The sequence below is a fragment of the Lissotriton vulgaris genome, unplaced genomic scaffold (assembly GCF_964263255.1).
Source record: "Lissotriton vulgaris unplaced genomic scaffold, aLisVul1.2 SCAFFOLD_906, whole genome shotgun sequence".
Classification (NCBI taxonomy): Eukaryota; Metazoa; Chordata; class Amphibia; order Caudata; family Salamandridae; genus Lissotriton; species Lissotriton vulgaris.
Window position 1 is genome coordinate 347,749 of NW_028244452.1, and position 19,386 is coordinate 367,134.

A 19,386-nucleotide genomic window follows, 5' to 3' on the forward strand; every position below is an offset into this window, starting at 1 on the left:
TTTTAATGTTATACTTGCCTACAGCTTGGAATAGTTTTTTAAACAACTCCAGTTGATTGGTTCTGGAGTCAGCAATTAAATGAACAAGAGGAACCCATAAGGAAATACCAAGAATCCTTACAAGACAGAGCTAAGGTAAGAACTGCCATGAAATAGGAAATATAGGACAATCAGATAAATTAAACCATAGTAAATATAATTCGAATTACCCATTGCATTGCAGGTTCAGATTGAGGGAACCTTAGACTTTTACTTAAAACGACGTCCCCCTTAACTCAGAGAAGCAGAATAAATACTTTCTGGTAAGCTCTAAATGTAACACCTTAATAAACAACCAATTAGATCACACAGTGCACATGAGTAAAAAATAGTTTTTTTCTCCATTAGAAGAGAAAAAAGAGAACCAACCCAACACTTACGGAGAAGAATAAAGTAAACTACCCGTAAGGTAAATTGTTGAGAAATGGCACTTAGTGTTTGTCCTTAACAAGGGGGGTAGGAAAGTCAGGCAAAATCAAACCATGAATACTAGTGGAATATAGTTACTTTCTCTCTTACAGCAATTGAAGAAAGGATATAAATAGACTTGGATAACCAAAGAACTTGCCAGGAAGGAAATAATCCCTAGGTAAGAGACATTAGACATACATTAAAGCAAGTAGAGGAAAGAAAATACAAGGATAGAGTAATGATTAACTCTCCTTTCCTTAATCACAGCTCGCTTAATTTGTGATCTTCCGAGTTTTTTTAATTGCACAAGACTTTTGGAGGTGCCCTCTAGACCCAATAGGTATGTAGTTTAAACATAAGGACTATAGAGGGCGGCTTGTTTTAACTAACCAATCAACCCTGGTCTTTTTGTTAAATACAAGGGGCATTCTTAGAATATAGATGCCAAATGGTCATGGGGTGTTACCAAATAATAGGGAAATGTAGGAAAATGTATAAATGCAATCTATGAAGAGAATCAACATGAGCAGGGTCTAATGGAATGTCATTGTATATTTTTTAGATGTGTATGTAATGAACAAAGTCCTGAAGAAGGTGCAAGATTGTGTTTGCCACCGAAACGTCGCGCCGACAATTTGTTTATTTTTAACCTGTCACAGTGTGCCCAAAAAGGAAAAGGATTATTTTCTGTAATGAATTGTACTTGTGTATGTTTTTAATGAAAAGTTTTTAATTTTGAAATGATATACAATTTGACTTCAGCAATGTTTTGATATTTGGATTGCTTTTTCAATAAATTAATGAAATTTTAAGTTCATGTGTTAGTATGTGCTCATGTTGAATACCAAGTAAATACAAATCTGTACATTTGGTAACTCCACAAAGACTTTATTGATTAACATTTGGTAGGGCTTGAATGGCCTGTGGTGGATAATTATCCTTGATAAAATTGTGGAAAAGGAAACCTTTTGTTTTAGATACCATAACCCATTCCTTTTCCGTGTAAAAGGGTAACTCCCTCCAAAAATTTCTGGTATTAAGAGCACCAGAGTATCTAATAAAGGGATTGTACCAAGATCAAGCTTCAGCTGCAAAACTGGCACTGAATAAACCAAGATATGCGTTCTCTTCTGGAGCCCTGCAGGAACTGCACTGGCTTGCAGTAAAGGAAAGAACTGCATTGAAGTATGCATGGTATTTAAGGCAATGCAGGAAATAGGGCCCATACTCCTACAGAGAAAATTTAAATGCCATATACCATCAAGAAACGTATGCTCTTCCTCTGCTAATCTTCTATGTACCCACTGGCGTAACAAAACTGAAGGGGCCCCCCTGCAATGTACGTAGAGGGGCCCCCTCTGGACTAAATCGTGAGCCCTCCTGTCAGAGTACTCTGGTGAGGGGGCCCCCTGGAGCTTGGGGCCCACCACACTGCGGGGGAAGCGGGCCCTATAACGCCACTGTATGTACCCTGCAATTTCAGAAAGTGAGACGTGGAGTACAGACTTTCTCAGTGAGGACAGCACAGCTATGGAATAAGCTACCAGCCCTCCTGAGAGCCAGCATGGACCCTCTTCAGTTTAGGAAAGCTCCTAAAACCTGTCTATTTTCCAAATAAACTGCTCACAATGAAAGAAGGCCATTTCTTGATTAAGTAACTAGCTTTTTTCCTACCTTCTGGTCTAATGAGGTCAGCTCCAGGATACCTTTGAAGTGAAAGACGTGCTTTACAAATGTCAAATAATAATAATAAAGTTGTATTCATTCCCAGCATTAAATACCTTTTTAATGCACATCTGCTCCAGTTTGGTGTCTCGCTCCAATCAACCACGTGCCTACCTAGAGTAATGTACACAAGTAACCTCAATTCTTACCAGTCAACTCCAGGATCAGCAGATAGCATCAGAAATACAATTTCCAAATTTATAATTCCAGAGAGGGGGACCTCTGCATTATAACATGTAAATTTCATGATGAAATGTAAATCAAGTTCCTGATTATGAATAAAAGTATAGAATGTGTGATCAAATATTTTAGGAAATAACTATTTTAATCGATTTTTTTTCTGATTTAGTTTTTCAGACCACTGAACATTCGGGTGGCCTTGGTTGGAGTGGAAGTGTGGAATGATTCAGACAAGTGCTCTATAACTCAAGACCCTTTTACAAGTCTTCATGAGTTTCTGGACTGGAGGAAACTGAAATTATTACCTCAGAAACCCCACGACAATGCACAGCTTGTTAGGTACTTATCAGTGTTAACCTTCATAAAAGTAGTATTGAATCTCTGTGAATTATGTATGAGTGGTGTACATATGTAATTATGGTAGCATTTAAAATTCCACTCAAGTTGTGAAAATGCATCCAGAAATTGTGTAACACAGTCTAAATGTAAGTGATTAATTCGGTTTCCAAACTCAATATGGTCATAATTCCTGGAAAACAACTGCAATAATAATACTTATCAAATGGAGTAAAGATCTAATCCATCGGGTTCCTTATTGAATATCCATATAGAACTATATTGAGATGTCACTCAAACCATAGTCTTCAATTGTGTTCAGATACAGTTAAATATATGTTCTTTTCGTAAGGAAGATTTTGGACAGAAACATAGCTGCCAAGGTTTCAGATTGCCATGTGTGACGTTTTCATCATTTCAGTGAAATTATGAGTGACATTTCAATGACTATGAGTGACACTTTCTGGCGAGCGAAAATCGTGCAATGAAGACGAGGGAAACTTCTAAATATCACAAATGCAGCCATTTGAGCAACAAGAAACTCCCAAGAAGTTCTTGAAACTGCTGCAGAGCACCAGAAATGGAAGGTCACTAACCATTGTGCTCCCTCCTATAACCAGACAAAGGTAACAACACTACTAAACACCGTGACAGGCTGGCTGCCTGACCAAAAGGATGACAAGACAGAGCAGCCCTGCAGATAAAATAATGATCACATTATCACAGATCTGCAGTGCGCACACCACGCTGCTGACATTACAGAACAACTTGGCAAAACTCAGTGACGAAAAAGAAGTATAAAGTGTTTTCCATCGAGCAAACAGGGTCCTTTATTTCAATTACTCACAGCCTTATCCCCTGAACATGTGGCAAAAACGGTGCTGCGCAGTGCCTTGAGTCACAAGCCAGTGCGCTACGAGACAAACAAATACACAATGTGTCTGGTGACCAATTGAATCTGTTATCTGCTTCATCAACGCGTGTCGGAATTCGCACCGATGAAACGCAGAATAGAACAGAAAACAGATTCACAAAAGTGCTCGTACTGGTCTAGATTAGGTTTTGGCCACAAAAACGGTTCCCATTAATGTTCGTACTGGATTGATTTTAACGCAAACAAAGTGTTAACTGATTAGATTTGGAGAAGATTCAAATTTAAAAGTATGTTAAAATCAGTACAAGTATCGGGAAACATACAATAAATAAACTGCAATGTAAATGAGCAAATGTAAAACTGCGGGAATGCCTGGATCCTGTGTACAGTGAGTACAGATAGGTTGAAAATCATGAAATTCTGCGGGTTTACTTTATACTAAAATGAAACTCGTAACTTACGTAACAGGTAAATCTGTGTGTGTGTGTGTGTGCAGGGGCCCGGTCCGGCGGCCGCGGCGGACCGGACGCCAGCGGGCCCGGCGATGATTAATCATGCCTTGCCCTCAGGCACCCTCCCATGATGCTGAACAGTCAGTGGTCGGACCGACGACACAGGCATCACAACTAGTCAGACCCGGCGGCTTTTTATTTATTTTATGCGTTTTTGTATAGCGAGGACTTTACCCGAAGGTGTCAGAGCTCACAATAGGAACAGTAGTAATACACGAGGAACAACCACAATGCCACAAAAGTATTAGTAAACGCCACGCCACAAGAGGAAAAAGTGACGTGTGCATGCCACAAAAGCGCACAAAGTACAAGCAGAGGCAAAGCACTGCACCAAATGACAGACACCCAAAACACAAGAACAACCGCCATTCCACGTGAGGCAATGGCGGCACCCGCGCATTAAGCAAACAAAATGAAATACAAGAGGCAGCAAACAACAAACCACACAAGGGAAAGTGACGTGCACATGCCACAAAGGAGCACACAATACAAGCCGAAGTACAACACTGCAACAAGTGGCAGACTCTCAAACCACAAGAACACACCGCCGGAAATGCACCCCCCACGGTTATGCAGAACACTCAGAAACCCCAACAATGGAGAGACAGACAACAGAGAGGGTGTGAATCAAACCTGGAAGTTTCCACAAAGGAGGAGCGCCCCGAGCCAGCCCTGACGGCCTGGGAAGAGGTGGTGGTCCGGGAGAACCAAGTCTCGTGCACCACTCCAGGGAGTCTGAGAGTTCCCCACCGCTTCAGCCAACTTCCACTGACTTCCTCCCAACGTGATGACATCCGGGTAATTAATCCCGACCCCCATGATGTGCCACACTTGACCGACAGCAGTATCGACTGCTGAGAGGGCAGCCCCTCCCCAACCCCCCTGGAGCTGAGACTGTGTTTAACTGTAAACCCGGCGCTGCGCTGGCGCCATAGGCAGACACTATTGCCGCATTGTTTACAGGCTGCTGGGCCGACCCAGGTGAGATACATTGTAGCGCTCTCAGCCACTCCACAGGGCTGAGAGCACAGGGTTTAACCATTTAGGAACTGACAGCCCAGCAAACTCTCGAAGCTGGCAGAGAGACTGCACAGGCGCCGCTGGTGACACGAGCTGCAGGTGCCCAAAATGCGTGACAATGCATTTCAGTGCGGTGATGCGGAACACCGCACTGAAATGCGTGAACGTCACACCTGATGCGTGACACTTGACAGAACTGCAGAAAGAGGTATTTTTGACCAAAGCTCCGATCTTAGAAATCCGTCCTTGTGATTTAAATATTGAGTTTGACAAAGTAGATAGAAGCGTACATTGGTGCAGTTTTGCTCTGAGTGGGTTGGAAAATTGTTGTAAAACTGTATTTGTATGTAGAGAACTTTGCAACGATAAGATACAGATGAAAAGGGAAAAACTGCCTTATTCAATGTATAAAAGGTCATTTGTCAGCGAGCGCATTGTTGATCCCTTTATTTGTATTTCCCATAAATATATTGAAACAGGATGCAAGAGTTAATATGATTGCACCACAACTCGTAACAAAGAATTAATATAATTGTTTGTGGAGAATTCACTTCTCACTGAGAATAGTCTCCAAATAATGAATGAGGGTTATTAAATTTGTAGCATGTTTAGAAAACAATGAGCAGGACACTATTATATGAAAGCGTTTTTATATATTTTGCCAGCGCTACAGAGCTCAGTTTCTTTACCCTACTACCAGCTGCCTTCATTGGATCCCTAACTCATAACAACCCTAGAACAGTGCTTCCCAGACTTTTTAGAACCACGGCCCAATTTGTAGAATGATAAACTTTCGTGACCCATCTAGCTTTAATGAATATGAGGTGGGTGATTTCTTCAATGTAACTGAAGCATCATGTGGTAGCACACTGTCATTTATACACAGCATGTTTTTCATTAAAATGGCCACTAAATTTGCACAGACAGGTACTGTTTTACTGATACAACTGCAGTGAGCACAAATGAATATGTGGGGAAAGAGAATTTCAGCGAATATTTATCATTTGGGAGTTACCAAGTAAAGTCTGTTGATTCGTTTTGATCCTATTAAAATCTGTGTTTCCATCACATTTCAGAATTACATAAAAATGGAGTTCATTTATGCTTTCCTCAATCAATCAATCAGGGAATTGTTAAGCGCACTACTCACCTGTGAGGGTCTCAAGGCGCTGGGGTGGGGGGCCAAATGTGTATAGTTCATTTACAGGTATTTACATTTTGTTGTGTGCTACAAACAAATACATCCTTCTGCCTTTTCTTTCACACTGTCTGTACCCCAGCAAGATTGTCACATAATTCCTTCACAGTTCTTACTTCGACTGAAAAGTGACAGTTCATAAACACCAATAACCATGTTAAAACAATGAGCAGCATTTTGTCAGATGGCTTAGCCTGACATTTGACCTCTGTCTCTGAAATGCAGCATATGTGACAAGATAAATACAGAATTTAAAAGCAACATTATTAATTGCTTGGACTTTTGCTACCCACCAAAAAGCAGCTTGTGAGCCCCAGTTTAAGAAACACTGTCCTAGCATTCTTAACACTGCAGCTTACTTTCCGATTAGATTTACAGAGTCCCCAAGCATCATTACTTAAATATTACAGCATGTACCTGCCAACTTGAAGATAAATTAATATAAGCATTTTTTATGATCCTAGGAAAAAGAGACTTCTCTTCAACAGGCAGCCTATCAACCTATTCATCTATAATTGTAAAAATAAAATACAATTATATATATAAAAATATATCTGTGAATCACAGACTCGAACAGCAAGGCTTTGCCCCCACCAGTAATGTAAAAATGAGTACTGCTAAAAAACAGATGAGACACAAATATATAGTATTAAACAAACCGATTTTCAGTGGGAATCACATTATTTTGGGGGAAACGAAGGAAGTTCACAGGTATTGTAGGCTGAAATAATGAGAAAGTAAAGACACACCTTCGGTTGTCATAAGACCATAAACATTTTAGGCTAAGTAAGCTAATTAACATTTGCTCATCTTGAAGGCAAGATGTAAAAGAGAGGCTCTACAAGTGATAGATTTCCTTTGAGCAGAGTCAGTACAGTGGCGTAGCTGGGGATGGGCGTTCTGCCCCGGGTGTCACTTTTTGGGGTGGTGGCGGTGAGAGCAAGGTAAGTTTCTTTTCATTTGGATTTTATTCTTCCTCATGATCATCTGTCGTCCCCCCCCAAACCCCTCCCCCTTTCCCACCCTTCCCCCGGCGATCTTACCTGCACACCAGCTGTCACTAGGCGGCAAACTGAGGGACCACCCAGGGTGGCAAAAGCTCAAACTACGCCATTGAGTTATCATGAACAAAAAAAACATGGCTTTAGCATCTATAAGTATGTTATTGATTTGCATTATCAATAGGAACATAGTCACAGATAAATCAACTTGCCATCATACTCGCAAGTTTTCTTTAAAAACTTCTGGTGCCCCTCAGTATGTCTTGATCATACAAAATCAATTTTGTTGTTCAGCAATGCAAAAAAAGGGCAATCTTGTAACATACTTCCATATCCGTTTGTTTTGTTCACATTTAATTTATTCAATTAAAGCAAGTATTTATTCTTTTTTTTAATAAGGTAGTTAATTTATCCACAGAAATTATGTTGTTTATTTTTTGTTGTATATTTTGGTTGCTTTTTTGTACATGTTAGGGTTTGGGAATAAACTCAACATAATTAGAATATGTTACATATGTTCTGTTAAAATATAGGCATTCATTATAAGCAAATTAATTCAATATTCATATTAACCAATATAATAATCCCAAAATTACATACTTTATCATCCATACCATCCTTTACCATTCCTACTCCCTCTTTTGTTTTCATATAATCAATCAATCAGTCAATCAATCAGTACATGTGAAGCGTTGCTTGGGCACCTGTGAGGATATCCATGTACTGTGTTGCTGGGCTTAGTCGAAAAGCCAGATCTTAAATCTCTTCCTGGGGTCACTCAGAAATGGTGATGTTCGGAGGTGGAGGGGGAGGTAATTTCCACTCTTTGGTGGTGAGGTGGGAGAAAGACCGGCTTTGGCTGAGGCTTTAGCAGATACATATGGTCTGTGTGAGGGCAAGGTAGGCAGAGCAAAGGTTTCTGGATGGTTGGTGGAAGTTCAGGCAGTGGTTCATGTATGCTGGTCCTTGGTCATGGAGGGTTTCATTGGCATGTGTCAGTAACTTGAAGTGGTGTATTTTTGGACAGGGAGCCAGTGTGGGTTCCTCAGTTGTTGGGTGATGTGAGTCTGTTTGGGAAGGTCGTGGATCAGTCCGGCCGTTACAGTCTGTTTCGTCTGAAGCCTTCTCAAGAGTTTGGTGGTGGTTCCGGCCTACAGTGCATTTCAGTAGTCAATCCGGCAGGTAATTAAGGCTTGCATGACTATTTTTCTCGTACTAATGGAGAGACATTTAAAGATTTTTTAGTGCATGAGGAGAGCAAGGACGCAGAAGGTGAGGACTGCATTGATCTAATGTTTCATGGCGAGTTTGCTGCCCAGGATGATGCTGAGGTTGCAGGTGGGGTTTTTTGGTGTGAGCGTGAGTCCGAGTTTGGCGGGCCACTAGGTGCTTTCCAGAGGGAGGCATTGTTGCCAAAGATCAGCACTTCGGTTTTGAGTTTCAAACAGTTGTCCTCCAGTCTACGACATTCTTCATCCAGTTGTGGAAGTTGGTCTTAGTGGTGGTGGGGTCTGTTGAGAGCGAGAGGATGATCTGGGTATCATCAGTGTAGGATTTGATGTTGAGATCGTGGGCTCCGATGATGTTGGCTAGAGGTGTCATGTTGGTGTTGAGGTGGGCGAGGCTGAGGGATGAACAATGAGGGATGCCGCAGATGGTGCTCATGGGTTCCGAGGCGAAGGGGGGCAGGTGGGTTCTCTGTGTCCCTCCTGTGAGAAATTATGCAATCCATCTGAATGCGTCTCCCTTTAGCTCAACCAGGTGCAGCACCTTGATGAATGTGTGGGGTGGAAAGCAGTGTTGAAGGCTGCAAAGAGGTCAAGGAGGATCAGGGCCACCAATTCTCCCTTGTCGAGTAGAGTGTGGATGTCATCATTGGCGGCGATCAGTGCAGTCTTGGTGCAGTGGTTGCCTCAGAAACCGGATTGGAAGACATCTAGCAGGTTGTTCTTTTCCAGGTGTTTGGTGAGCCGGCAGTTGATGGCCTTCTCCAGGACTTAGGCAGGGAAAGAAAGCATTGAGATGGGGTGGTAGTTCTGTAGTTCGCTCAGGTCGTCGGAGGGTTTCTTGAGATGCGGTCTGACTTCTGAGTGTTTTGATGCATCGAGAAAGGTGGCTGTGATGATGGATGTGTTGAGGATGATGGTGAGTTGATGGCTGATCTTGTTGCTTCCTAGGTTGAAAAGATGGTGGGGGCAGGGGCCCGTGGGTGCTCTTGTGTCAATTGAATTCATGGTGACTGTGGTATTCGGTGTGGTGAGCTGTTCCCATGTGGTGAGATGCTGGTTGGGGATGGCTTTCGTAGGAGTGAAGAGACTGAGGAGGTCAGTGAGTTGAGACTCACAATTCCTGTTGATGGTGGATATCTTGATGAGGATGTGGTTCGTTAGAACATTGCAGAGTTTATAAGTTAGATTTGGGGGTCTCTGGTTGGCACAGGTAAAGACTTGTGACAAGCCGGGACCCTCTCCTCTAATCAGGATAAGGGGATCACCCTCTAAAATAACCCCTGATCACCCTTTAGGTAGTGTGGCGCAAGCAGACAAGGCTTATCTCAGAGCGTCATAGGTTAAGCATTTGTGAACACATACAGTAATTCAATGACCACACCACACATGGACACAACACTAGTATTTGTATGAAAATAAGATTTCTTTATATATATTTAAGCAGGCTTATGACAAGACCATCATAACGTTTCAATGGCCACAATACTGTTTCAGGAGTAAAAAGTACTTTGTAAATAGGCGTAATTCTGAGTCCTGTGCAGCTTGTACCTCGGGGTGAGACTCTTTGGTGAAGAAAACTGTTCAAAATGAGTCTAACAATACAAGCGGACACTCCGGTCCGAGACGTACACCTCTCGATGCAATGCGCACATAGTACCTTTTAAGATGGTTGAGTTCGACACAGGCAATGCGGGAAAAAATGTAGACGCACTCGGGACGTTGGTCGGCGGCTTCACTGGTACAGGTCCGGCTCGTAGCAGGCATTGCGAGATGCAGCAAAGGAGCGGGACCTCAGAGGGCGCTGCGGACGGTCCGGGTCGTCGGGGCAAAATCCGTGGTGTAGGGCGGTGTTCGAGCTGTTCCTTCCTGCGAGGCTCTTTTCCCTGAGGCGGGCTGTGCGGCATTTAGCGGTCAGTACGCGACATACCGGCAGCTCTGTCAGTGCGGCGTGGCCTCAGGAGGTGCTAGCACGGTGCGGTTGGGTACGCTTAGGACGTACAAACCATACCTCGCTGGAGAAAGTGTTGGTTGGAGTCCGTGGCGGCAGAAGGCGGTGGCAGTGCGGCTCGGCTGGGGGAAAGCGAAGCCAGGTGCGGGGCGGCCCAGGAGGGAAACGGTGCGAACTCGGCTCAGCAATAAGTGGAATCACACGGAACAGGGCAGACAGAGCACGAGCTTTAGGGTTGGTGAGGCGCACTCAGCGACGGCTTCAGTGGGGCACAGACACATGCAGTCCAGCAGCTCGTGTTGAAGGCAGGAGGAAAGCCCAATGGTCCTGGGGCTCAGTTCAGGGGGCAAGCTCACACACAAGCCCTTGGAGATTGTTTCAAAAGCACAAGTTGAATAAAAAGTCACTTCAGTCTTTTCCTCTCCTTCTTGTAGCAAGGCACCCACCACAGGCCCGTCTCCCAGGTCAGAGACAGTAGTCCTCCATGCAGCTTTTCCAGGTCCTTCTCTTCGGGCACAGGTTCTTCTTGGCATAGATAGGATCTGATTTCTTAGGAGCAGGGCTCCTACATTTATACAGCAAATCTTTTGTTCTTTCAGGCCAGGGGGGGCTTTGCCTAATCCAGTCCAGTTCCTGAGCACTTTGTTTTGGAGACTCTGGCTTTTCTTTCAGTGTGCAGGGCAGAGACATCAGACGCTCCCCAGGGGGTGGAGCCAGCATTGAGGTGGCAGAGCACAGCCCTATTCAGAGTCAAAGGGCACTCCTCCCACCCATCCTGTGGTAATCTCTCTATTCACCACCTGGCAGCCCAGTCTGTCTCCTGGAATTCCCCAGCCCTGTCACTCACACAAACCAGACAGCAGATACACATAAGAGCAGAGGCGGCTGAAATGGTTAGGCAAGCAAACACCAGCTATCTGAAAGTGGTGTTTGCAAAGATGTATTTTATTATGCTGAGTTCAGGCATACCAAACTTGACTTTCTACCATGTTCCCTGAGCCTGCTGGGATTATAGAGTGTAATAATTCCATCAGCCCATTCTGGCCTATGAGAACAGGTAGCTTTCCAATAGCGAAACACGAAAATGGCTGTAATTCACTATTAGGACATGCCACACACATCAGGACTTGTCCTACCTTATGCTTACAATGCACCATGCCCTTGGGCCTACCATAGGGGTGACTCACATGAAGTAAAGGGACGTTGTAGGGGCTGGCAAGTGTGTGCACTTGCCCAGCCAGCATGACAGTACCAGACTGCACGCAGGTTCTGTAATGGCAGACCCTAGACACATTTTACAATGCTGCTCCTGTGGGTGGCACAACCAGTGCTGCAGGCCCACTAGCAGCATTTGGATTTACAAGCCCTGGCACTCCTGGTGCACTTTACTGGGGTCTGACAGTAAACCAAATAAGCCAATCATAGAAACCAATCACATATACACTTTTCATAGGGAGCACGTGCACTGTGGCACTGATTGGCAGTGGCACATTGCCCTGAGCAGCTAACACCAGCAAAACACATGAGGCACATCAGCAAAAAAAGTGGAAAGGAGACTCATGCCAAGGTGCCAGGTCTAACATCATGTGAAGGAGGAATCGTGTTCTCTGTGGAAATTGGGCAGGAGAAATCTCTGGCAATGGTGAATAGTTCCTTTGTCTGGTTGGCACTTGCCTCCTTGTGGTCTGCAAGGGTGTCCTTTTCCACGTCTTTGAAAGTTGTTGGTGGTATTCGTTGATGGCTGATTTGAAGGTGGCTCGGTCTGTGGTCACCTCCTCTGCAGTTGTTTGCAGCTGCGTTTCATTGTACTGAGTTCTGGTGTGTACCAGCTGACTTGTTTGGTGGATCTGTGGGTGTTGTCTGGTTATATGGGGGCAACTTGGTCAGCGGCAATGGTGATCGAGGTGTTGCAGTTCTGAACTGCTTGTTCCAGATTGGTTACAGCATTGAGCTGGGTGGTGTAGAGGCCATCCATCCATTGGGATGTCACTTGTTGCTAGCTGTGGAAGGAGGGGTTGGTGGTGGTGCATGGTGTTCCTGCAATGGTGAAGTGAACGATGGAGTGGTTAGGCCAGGTGAGTTCTGCGGCATGGCTGTATTTTACTCTGTTGCTGGATGTAAAGATAGGGTCAATTGTGTGCCTTGCTTTGTGTGTGAGGTCGGTAACCAGTTGGGTGAGGCAGATTTTGTCCATTCATTCCCGGAGGTTGATTGTGTGAGTGTCTGTGGGGTCGTCCAGGTGGAAGTTGAGGTCTCCGAGAAAGATGTAGTACTTGGACTTGATGGCAAGTGGGGCGATTAAATCTGAGATGGCATCACCAAGGCAAACACATGGTCCTGGGGGTCGGTGGGTAACACACAAGTCCTTGGCATTCACCTCTGTGTCTGTCTGCCAATATTCAAATGATTCCTGTGGCAGGTTTTTATTCTATCCTCATTTTTGTGTCCATTGTCAATTTCTGAATGTGGCACACCACTAACGTTCCCCATGCTGTGTAAGTGCTTGGCCACTATATTCTTTATCTATGAGCAGATGTAATTTTCTGGAAGCTTTTCAGTCCCAAATAAAACTGTAAAAAATCCTGATTCTGTTTATTCAGTTTGGGTGATCAAAATTAAGAAACACAATAAACCAACATACTTGCACTTTCATACATATTTACATGTCAAATTAAAGGACAGCCACAGTTTAATCCTGGCAACAAGCGTCCATACAGGAGTCCTGAAACTATGTTTACCATGTAGCCTTTTCTTGAGAGTTAAGTGGATTATTTCTGAATAAAACTGATACATTCTTCATGAGCAAGAGATGTTTAAGAAGATTCAGAGAAAGTAAATATTCAATATAGCATCAGTTACTTCAGATTGCTTTGACAATCAAAGCCCCAATGAAGCAGTGTTAGAAAGCAAATATGAAAGATCAAGTTAAATCCAATCATCCAACAATAAAGCTAAACAAATTGTCTCTTATATACCTGGAATATAGCACTGGGTTTTCCAGGAAAATAAACTCTGGTTGTGTATTTTAGAAAATTACATCTGAGGGCTAAATTGTTAAATGTAGAAAGTCTGTTGTCTATTAATTCACAGAGAATTGTGAATCTCAAACATGTAATGGAACTTTTGGAAATGGAATTAGAGAGGAATACCTGTAACTTCCAATGACAGGACATAACACTACCTTAAAATGTTTGGAACTTGTGATACCTTGTCATTCATGTACTTCATCTGAATTCCATGTGGTCAGCTATGAGGGCAAACAATGAGAACATTTAAATTAAGAATGTATTAACATACATGGCTGCACTAAAACACATTTGTCAATACATTTTATTAAAATCAACACAACATTTCTGAGTTAGTTTTCGAATACGTTGTAAAATCCATCTTCCCCAATCTTGTTCCACACAGAGTGAGAGAGCGTCAAATGGGAGACTTCAACATCTTATACTGCTTAGGCTGGTTCAGGGAATCAAGAGATGCCTGATTACTTACTGGTAATCTTCATTAATATGAGTTCTAGAGGTCCTTGTCACAGATGTTACATTGTGAGGTTTACCTCCTTACACAGACAGGATTTATCTACCTTAGCCCTAAAATGAACTTGAAACAAACACTTCTACCCAGTCCCTAGCTTTAGCTCCACCTCCTGTTTAGGAGTCATAAAGAGGGTCTCCACCAACCGTACTTCCTGAAATACCAAACACTTTGGTGGCCCTGTAATTGAAACCAACTGGATGGGCGGGTATCTAAGACTGAGATGGGGAAGACTAGAACTCTGAGTAATTGGGGCATTAAAAATCACCTGTAATTAATCTGGGCATATTCGCTCTTCATCCATTTATTTTATCCCCGTCCCTACTTTGTGAGAATGTACCAAAGTATAGAAAACAAACCATAGCAATAATTTTTTTTAAAAAAACAGAAAAGCCCAGAAACCATTTTTTTTTATTGGAACCATTGAATGTGATTTTTATCCAAAGCAAATAGATAGTGTCACCTAGAGGCCAGGAATTGAGCACTCACCACTGGAGAAAGACTCTGCCTCCCCCGCTACAGGTATAGTATAAACAGAGAAACATGAATGCTAAGTAGATTATAATGCCCACGTCTGTCAGGAAAACTCAATGCTGCTCCAACAATAGCCCCAGAACTGAAGACAAGGAACTAACCCATTGAGGCTCATAAAACAGAAAGCATGCAGCCAAAAGTCAAATTGAGCCTACCAAAAGGAGAGAACAGAGCTTTGAAGGTCCAATAGAAGGATCCCAGCATAATAACCTTGAACTTCTTGAGGCCTTGAAGAGTTGTGAAAAAGGCTAAATGTTTAAAGGAGGAGCAAATCCCAAGGCTGTCCTTTTTTTACTTATTTATTATTAAATGTTCTGTTTTTGCATCAGCTGCTCACGTGTACTGTTATATTGCTGATGTGTGAGGAGGTCTTGGTCCGCTTCAAAATGGAAATGGGCTGGAGCACCACTCGTTACATAAACTAGGGTCCCAGATTTCTTTCCAGAACAGCATAATATTGTCCAACTTGGCATGGATACCTGTTTAACACAGCCATAATACAAATATATTCGGTCCAGTGTGTACCTATAGCCAATTATGGGGCAGGAATATAGGGCATTAGTGCCCCGCAGCAAGTTCAAATTGAAGAAAACTGTTTCTACAGGCGTTTATTAATCGTGCCTCCTTCGACCTCACATTTTATTTGCCACAAGGAGTTAGCATTAAATTACTTATGTGATCTAATACATATTCGTCCAGTGCTGCGGTGGCTCTCGTTATGTACAATGAGGAAGCCTCACTGACTAAAAAGATAATGTTTGACTGCCTGGCCCGTTGTAAAGGGCTCTCCATTCCCTGAGTGTCCTATGTAAAGAAGTCACTGGACGGTATTGGTGTAAAGTTCGCTGCGTCTGAGTAAGCTATCGGTGCGCTACCCAGCAGAAAGCAAGCATAGGCCCTGTTGCTCAAAAAATATGCAAGGCCTCAGGTTGCATGAGGAATCACAAAACCCCAGTATCAGGGATTACCTACTTGCTAGTTTTGAACATTAACTGGAGCTGGGTGTACTCACTTTTATTTTGATTTAGAGCAGATCCTTGAAATATTCCCTATGTTTTCCGCGGGGTTTCTACTACAACTTGAGCTCACCAGTTTGCCTGTGTAACAATGTATCTAGGCAAACTTTGATTCATGTCACCCTCTTTTGTGGGTATTATCAATTATACACGAAAATTAACCTTTTTTAAGGCTCAGAAATTATTGTAAATACCAACAAGCCTTTAGATGTTTACAAGAATTAACTGATAAAAAAAGCTGTCTCTGTGTAAGTCTGTTTCTTCAGGCAGCCATAAACTCAAGAAGCACCATGCACTTTGTTTAACCATATGTATTATGCATGTAATGCTTTTATTCATGTTTATATGATATCCATTGGTCGCCGTTGACATTGATTCTAGTTCCTCTGTATGTATTTTATACCGCTTTTATGAAGGGTCCCCGCTGAACAAAGATGCTTGATTGATTGATTGACAAAGCCAAGTGTAGCCCAGAATCCCCTGAGCTCAAGCAATCCACCGGCCTCTGTCTCCCAAAAAATGTAGGGCTCCAGGCATGGATCACATTTTACATTTTATGAGGATGGACCAGGAATCACCCAAATAAACTGTAAGAAACAAAAAGAAAACAAAGACCATACAACATTACTCGCTACACTGAAATTGAGAGGGAAGGGTAGGCAAATCGTAACACATATAATGAGAGATGCAGAATGTAAAACAGACACGTTCCCATTATAGTGCCTGGGCAGAAAAAATCAAACTAGGAAGTTGCAGAGTATTCAGAGTAGCAGCCCCAGAAGAAACAAGAGGGCCCATGGGGCTCAGGGCCTCAAGAATGGCTCCATAGCAGAGGATCTTTCTCAATATGAAAGTCATTGACTTTTCACTTATTGGGGAACATTGAAATATTTTGTGATTACATTTTTTTTTACCAAAAACGGGAGACGTGGGTCCCAGGCACTCCACACCACTGGAGTCAAGCTAGCCGGGCTGATGAGAGGTGTTACCTCGAAACCGGTCCGGTCCTCGGATGCTTGATTCCGTTCTGGGAAGGACATGGCTTTTGTAGTTCGGACTGGACTGTTCCCATGGGGCACAGGGTCAGAGCTGATTTGCATATCGCCATTGTCTAACCCAGGGTGGTGTGGAGTGCAAAAAAAGGATGGATTTGGGCCCAGATCTTTGGACTGGGATGAGTGTGTGACATTGATCCACATTCGGTCCATCACCTGTTGTGTTTGCATATTCCGCCCTAATTGCGCTGGGGATGCCCAGACGTGGGTCCCAGGCACTCCACACCACTGGAGTCAAGCTAGCCGGGCTGATGAGAGGTGTTACCTCGAAACCGGTCCGGTCCTCGGATGCTTGATTCCGTTCTGGGAAGGACATGGCTTTTGTAGTTCGGACTGGACTGTTCCCATGGGGCACAGGGTCAGAGCTGATTTGCATATCGCCATTGTCTAACCCAGGGTGGTGTGGAGTGCAAAAAAACGATGGATTTGGGCCCAGATCTTTGGACTGGGATGAGTGTGTGACATTGATCCACATTCGGTCCATCACCTGTTGTGTTTGCATATTCCGCCCTAAGTGCGCTGGGGATGCCCAGACGTGGGTCCCAGGCACTCCACACCACTGGAGTCAAGCTAGCCGGGCTGATGAGAGGTGTTACCTCGAAACCGGTCCGGTCCTCGGATGCTTGATTCCGTTCTGGGAAGGACATGGCTTTTGTAGTTCGGACTGGACTGTTCCCATGGGGCACAGGGTCAGAGCTGATTTGCATATCGCCATTGTCTAACCCAGGGTGGTGTGGAGTGCAAAAAAACGATGGATTTGGGCCCAGATCTTTGGACTGGGACGAGTGTGTGACATTGATCCACATTCGGTCCATCACCTGTTGTGTTTGCATATTCCGCCCTAAGTGCACTGGGGATGCCCAGACGTGGGTCCCAGGCACTCCACACCACTGGAGTCAAGCTAGCCGGGCTGATGAGAGGTGTTACCTCGAAACCGGTCCGGTCCTCGGATGCTTGACTCCGTTCTGGGAAGGACATGGCTTTTGTAGTTCGGACTGGACTGTTCCCATGGGGCACAGGGTCAGAGCTGATTTGCATATCGCCATTGTCTAACCCAGGGTGGTGTGGAGTGCAAATAAACGATGGATTTGGGCCCAGATCTTTGGACTAGGATGAGTGTGTGACATTGATCCACATTCGGTCCATCACCTGTTGTGTTTACATTTTTTTTGAAGCAGATACATGCTCATGGCTGCAGTGGGACTTAAACTCTTAATCATCAGGTTGAGTGTCTGAGACATTAACCAGTAGGCCACGTGTGGTGCCCTCAAACAAAACAGAGCAGTAAGGGAAACCACGGCATAAAGCAACTTTATAAGATAATATCCTCCCAATGCATCAGCAACATAAGGAATAAAACACATGCACAAACAGAAAGTAGAAATCAAGCCTGCAATAGTGAGACTAGCTCAGAGATTTCTATGAGTGACTGGACAGACAATGCAGAATCACCTTAAACCTGTAAAACAGCAAAAATTAAAGATCATCAACACTTAGACAAAGAACAAAGGGAACCTGAAGCAGGGTGAAGCCCAAGTAAGAGAGAGGCCATGGTCTCCCAAGAGTAAACTCAGGAACTCCTTTCTATGAGTCAGGAGTTGAAACAAGGGAACCTTCTTGTATCTCTAGATGTAGATCCTCTATTTCGGTCTTCAGAGGAGCAGAAGACCATACAGGGGACATAAACAAAAAGCCGTAGGTCTAAGAGAGGAGCACTTAACAAACTGAGGTACTTTATCTAAGTGGACAAAGAAACACATGGAGGCTGAAAAGATCTTCCAGCAGAAAGTTGACCATGGTCACAGCAGAAATTAGCCCTCATTGAGCAGGCCAAGAGATCTGAACGCTGGGTCTCAAGTGTGTTCCAAATTAAAACATTCACCCACACACACTCTCAATTTATATTTATATATTATTTTTGCTTGCATGCAAAAGTTGATGAAGGCAACATGAGATATGAAAATAATGGTATTCATAGATATACTTGTAATTTAACAGAGCTACCAGATCATGATGATCAACATTCTTCAGGGGTTACAATAATCATCCTTACTCAGTCAGTACACACCTGTATGCCAAGGAATGGCAATGGATTGCTGCACAGCATGCACACCGTACTGGACTGCAGCGGGCAGACGTGAGGTGACTATCCCACCCCAGCCATCCCTGACACTCCCATCAGCCCTGAACCTTTGACTCATAAATAGTTTCTATTAGGTGTCTAATTAGTTCAATTGTGGCACACAAAAACTACAACACCCAGAACGCATTCGTTTGTCATATGAAAGCCCTGGTCTTAGAACAGCACTCACAACAACATGGAACTAGGCAGATGTCCATTAAGGCAGGCCTATTTGAACATCCAGGTACGCCCATTCTTCTCCCAAGCCCCCAGCACTTGAAGACCATAAACGAGCCTGGGAGCCTACCGAGTAGTGAGCATGACACCCGCTGTAGGGGGTTGAGAGGCATATATCCTCTAGCTAAGTAGGAGAGCACATACCCCTATCCTCCCTGATCTTCACCCCTACTGAGCATGCTCCCCCCAAATTGTCATCTTTCCACCAGCAAACCCAGAGCCACTGCACCCCAGTTATAGCGGCTTTTCACTACCAAACCTGAGAATGGGGTTCTTTAATTGACATGGGGAACATTGCTACTGGTACTGACAATATAAAGAGTGGGAAAAAAAAAGCAATAAAACAAATTCTTTCCTGAGAGGTAAGGTAAGCATCCAGGACTGCGAGACCGAAACTAATAGGAAGTATGTT

At 43.7% G+C, this 19,386-nt stretch overlaps 1 protein-coding gene across 1 annotated transcript in view; it reads left to right on the forward strand.

The window, feature by feature from the left end:
• LOC147667242 (disintegrin and metalloproteinase domain-containing protein 12-like) overlaps positions 1 to 19,386 on the forward strand; it is a 705,308-nt gene that overhangs the window by 263,193 nt on the left and 422,729 nt on the right. Inside the window, exon 4 of the mRNA XM_086948820.1 lies at positions 2,525 to 2,694. Within this exon, the coding sequence (XP_086804946.1) occupies positions 2,525 to 2,694 (170 nt within the window). The remainder of the gene's footprint in view (positions 1 to 2,524; positions 2,695 to 19,386) is intronic.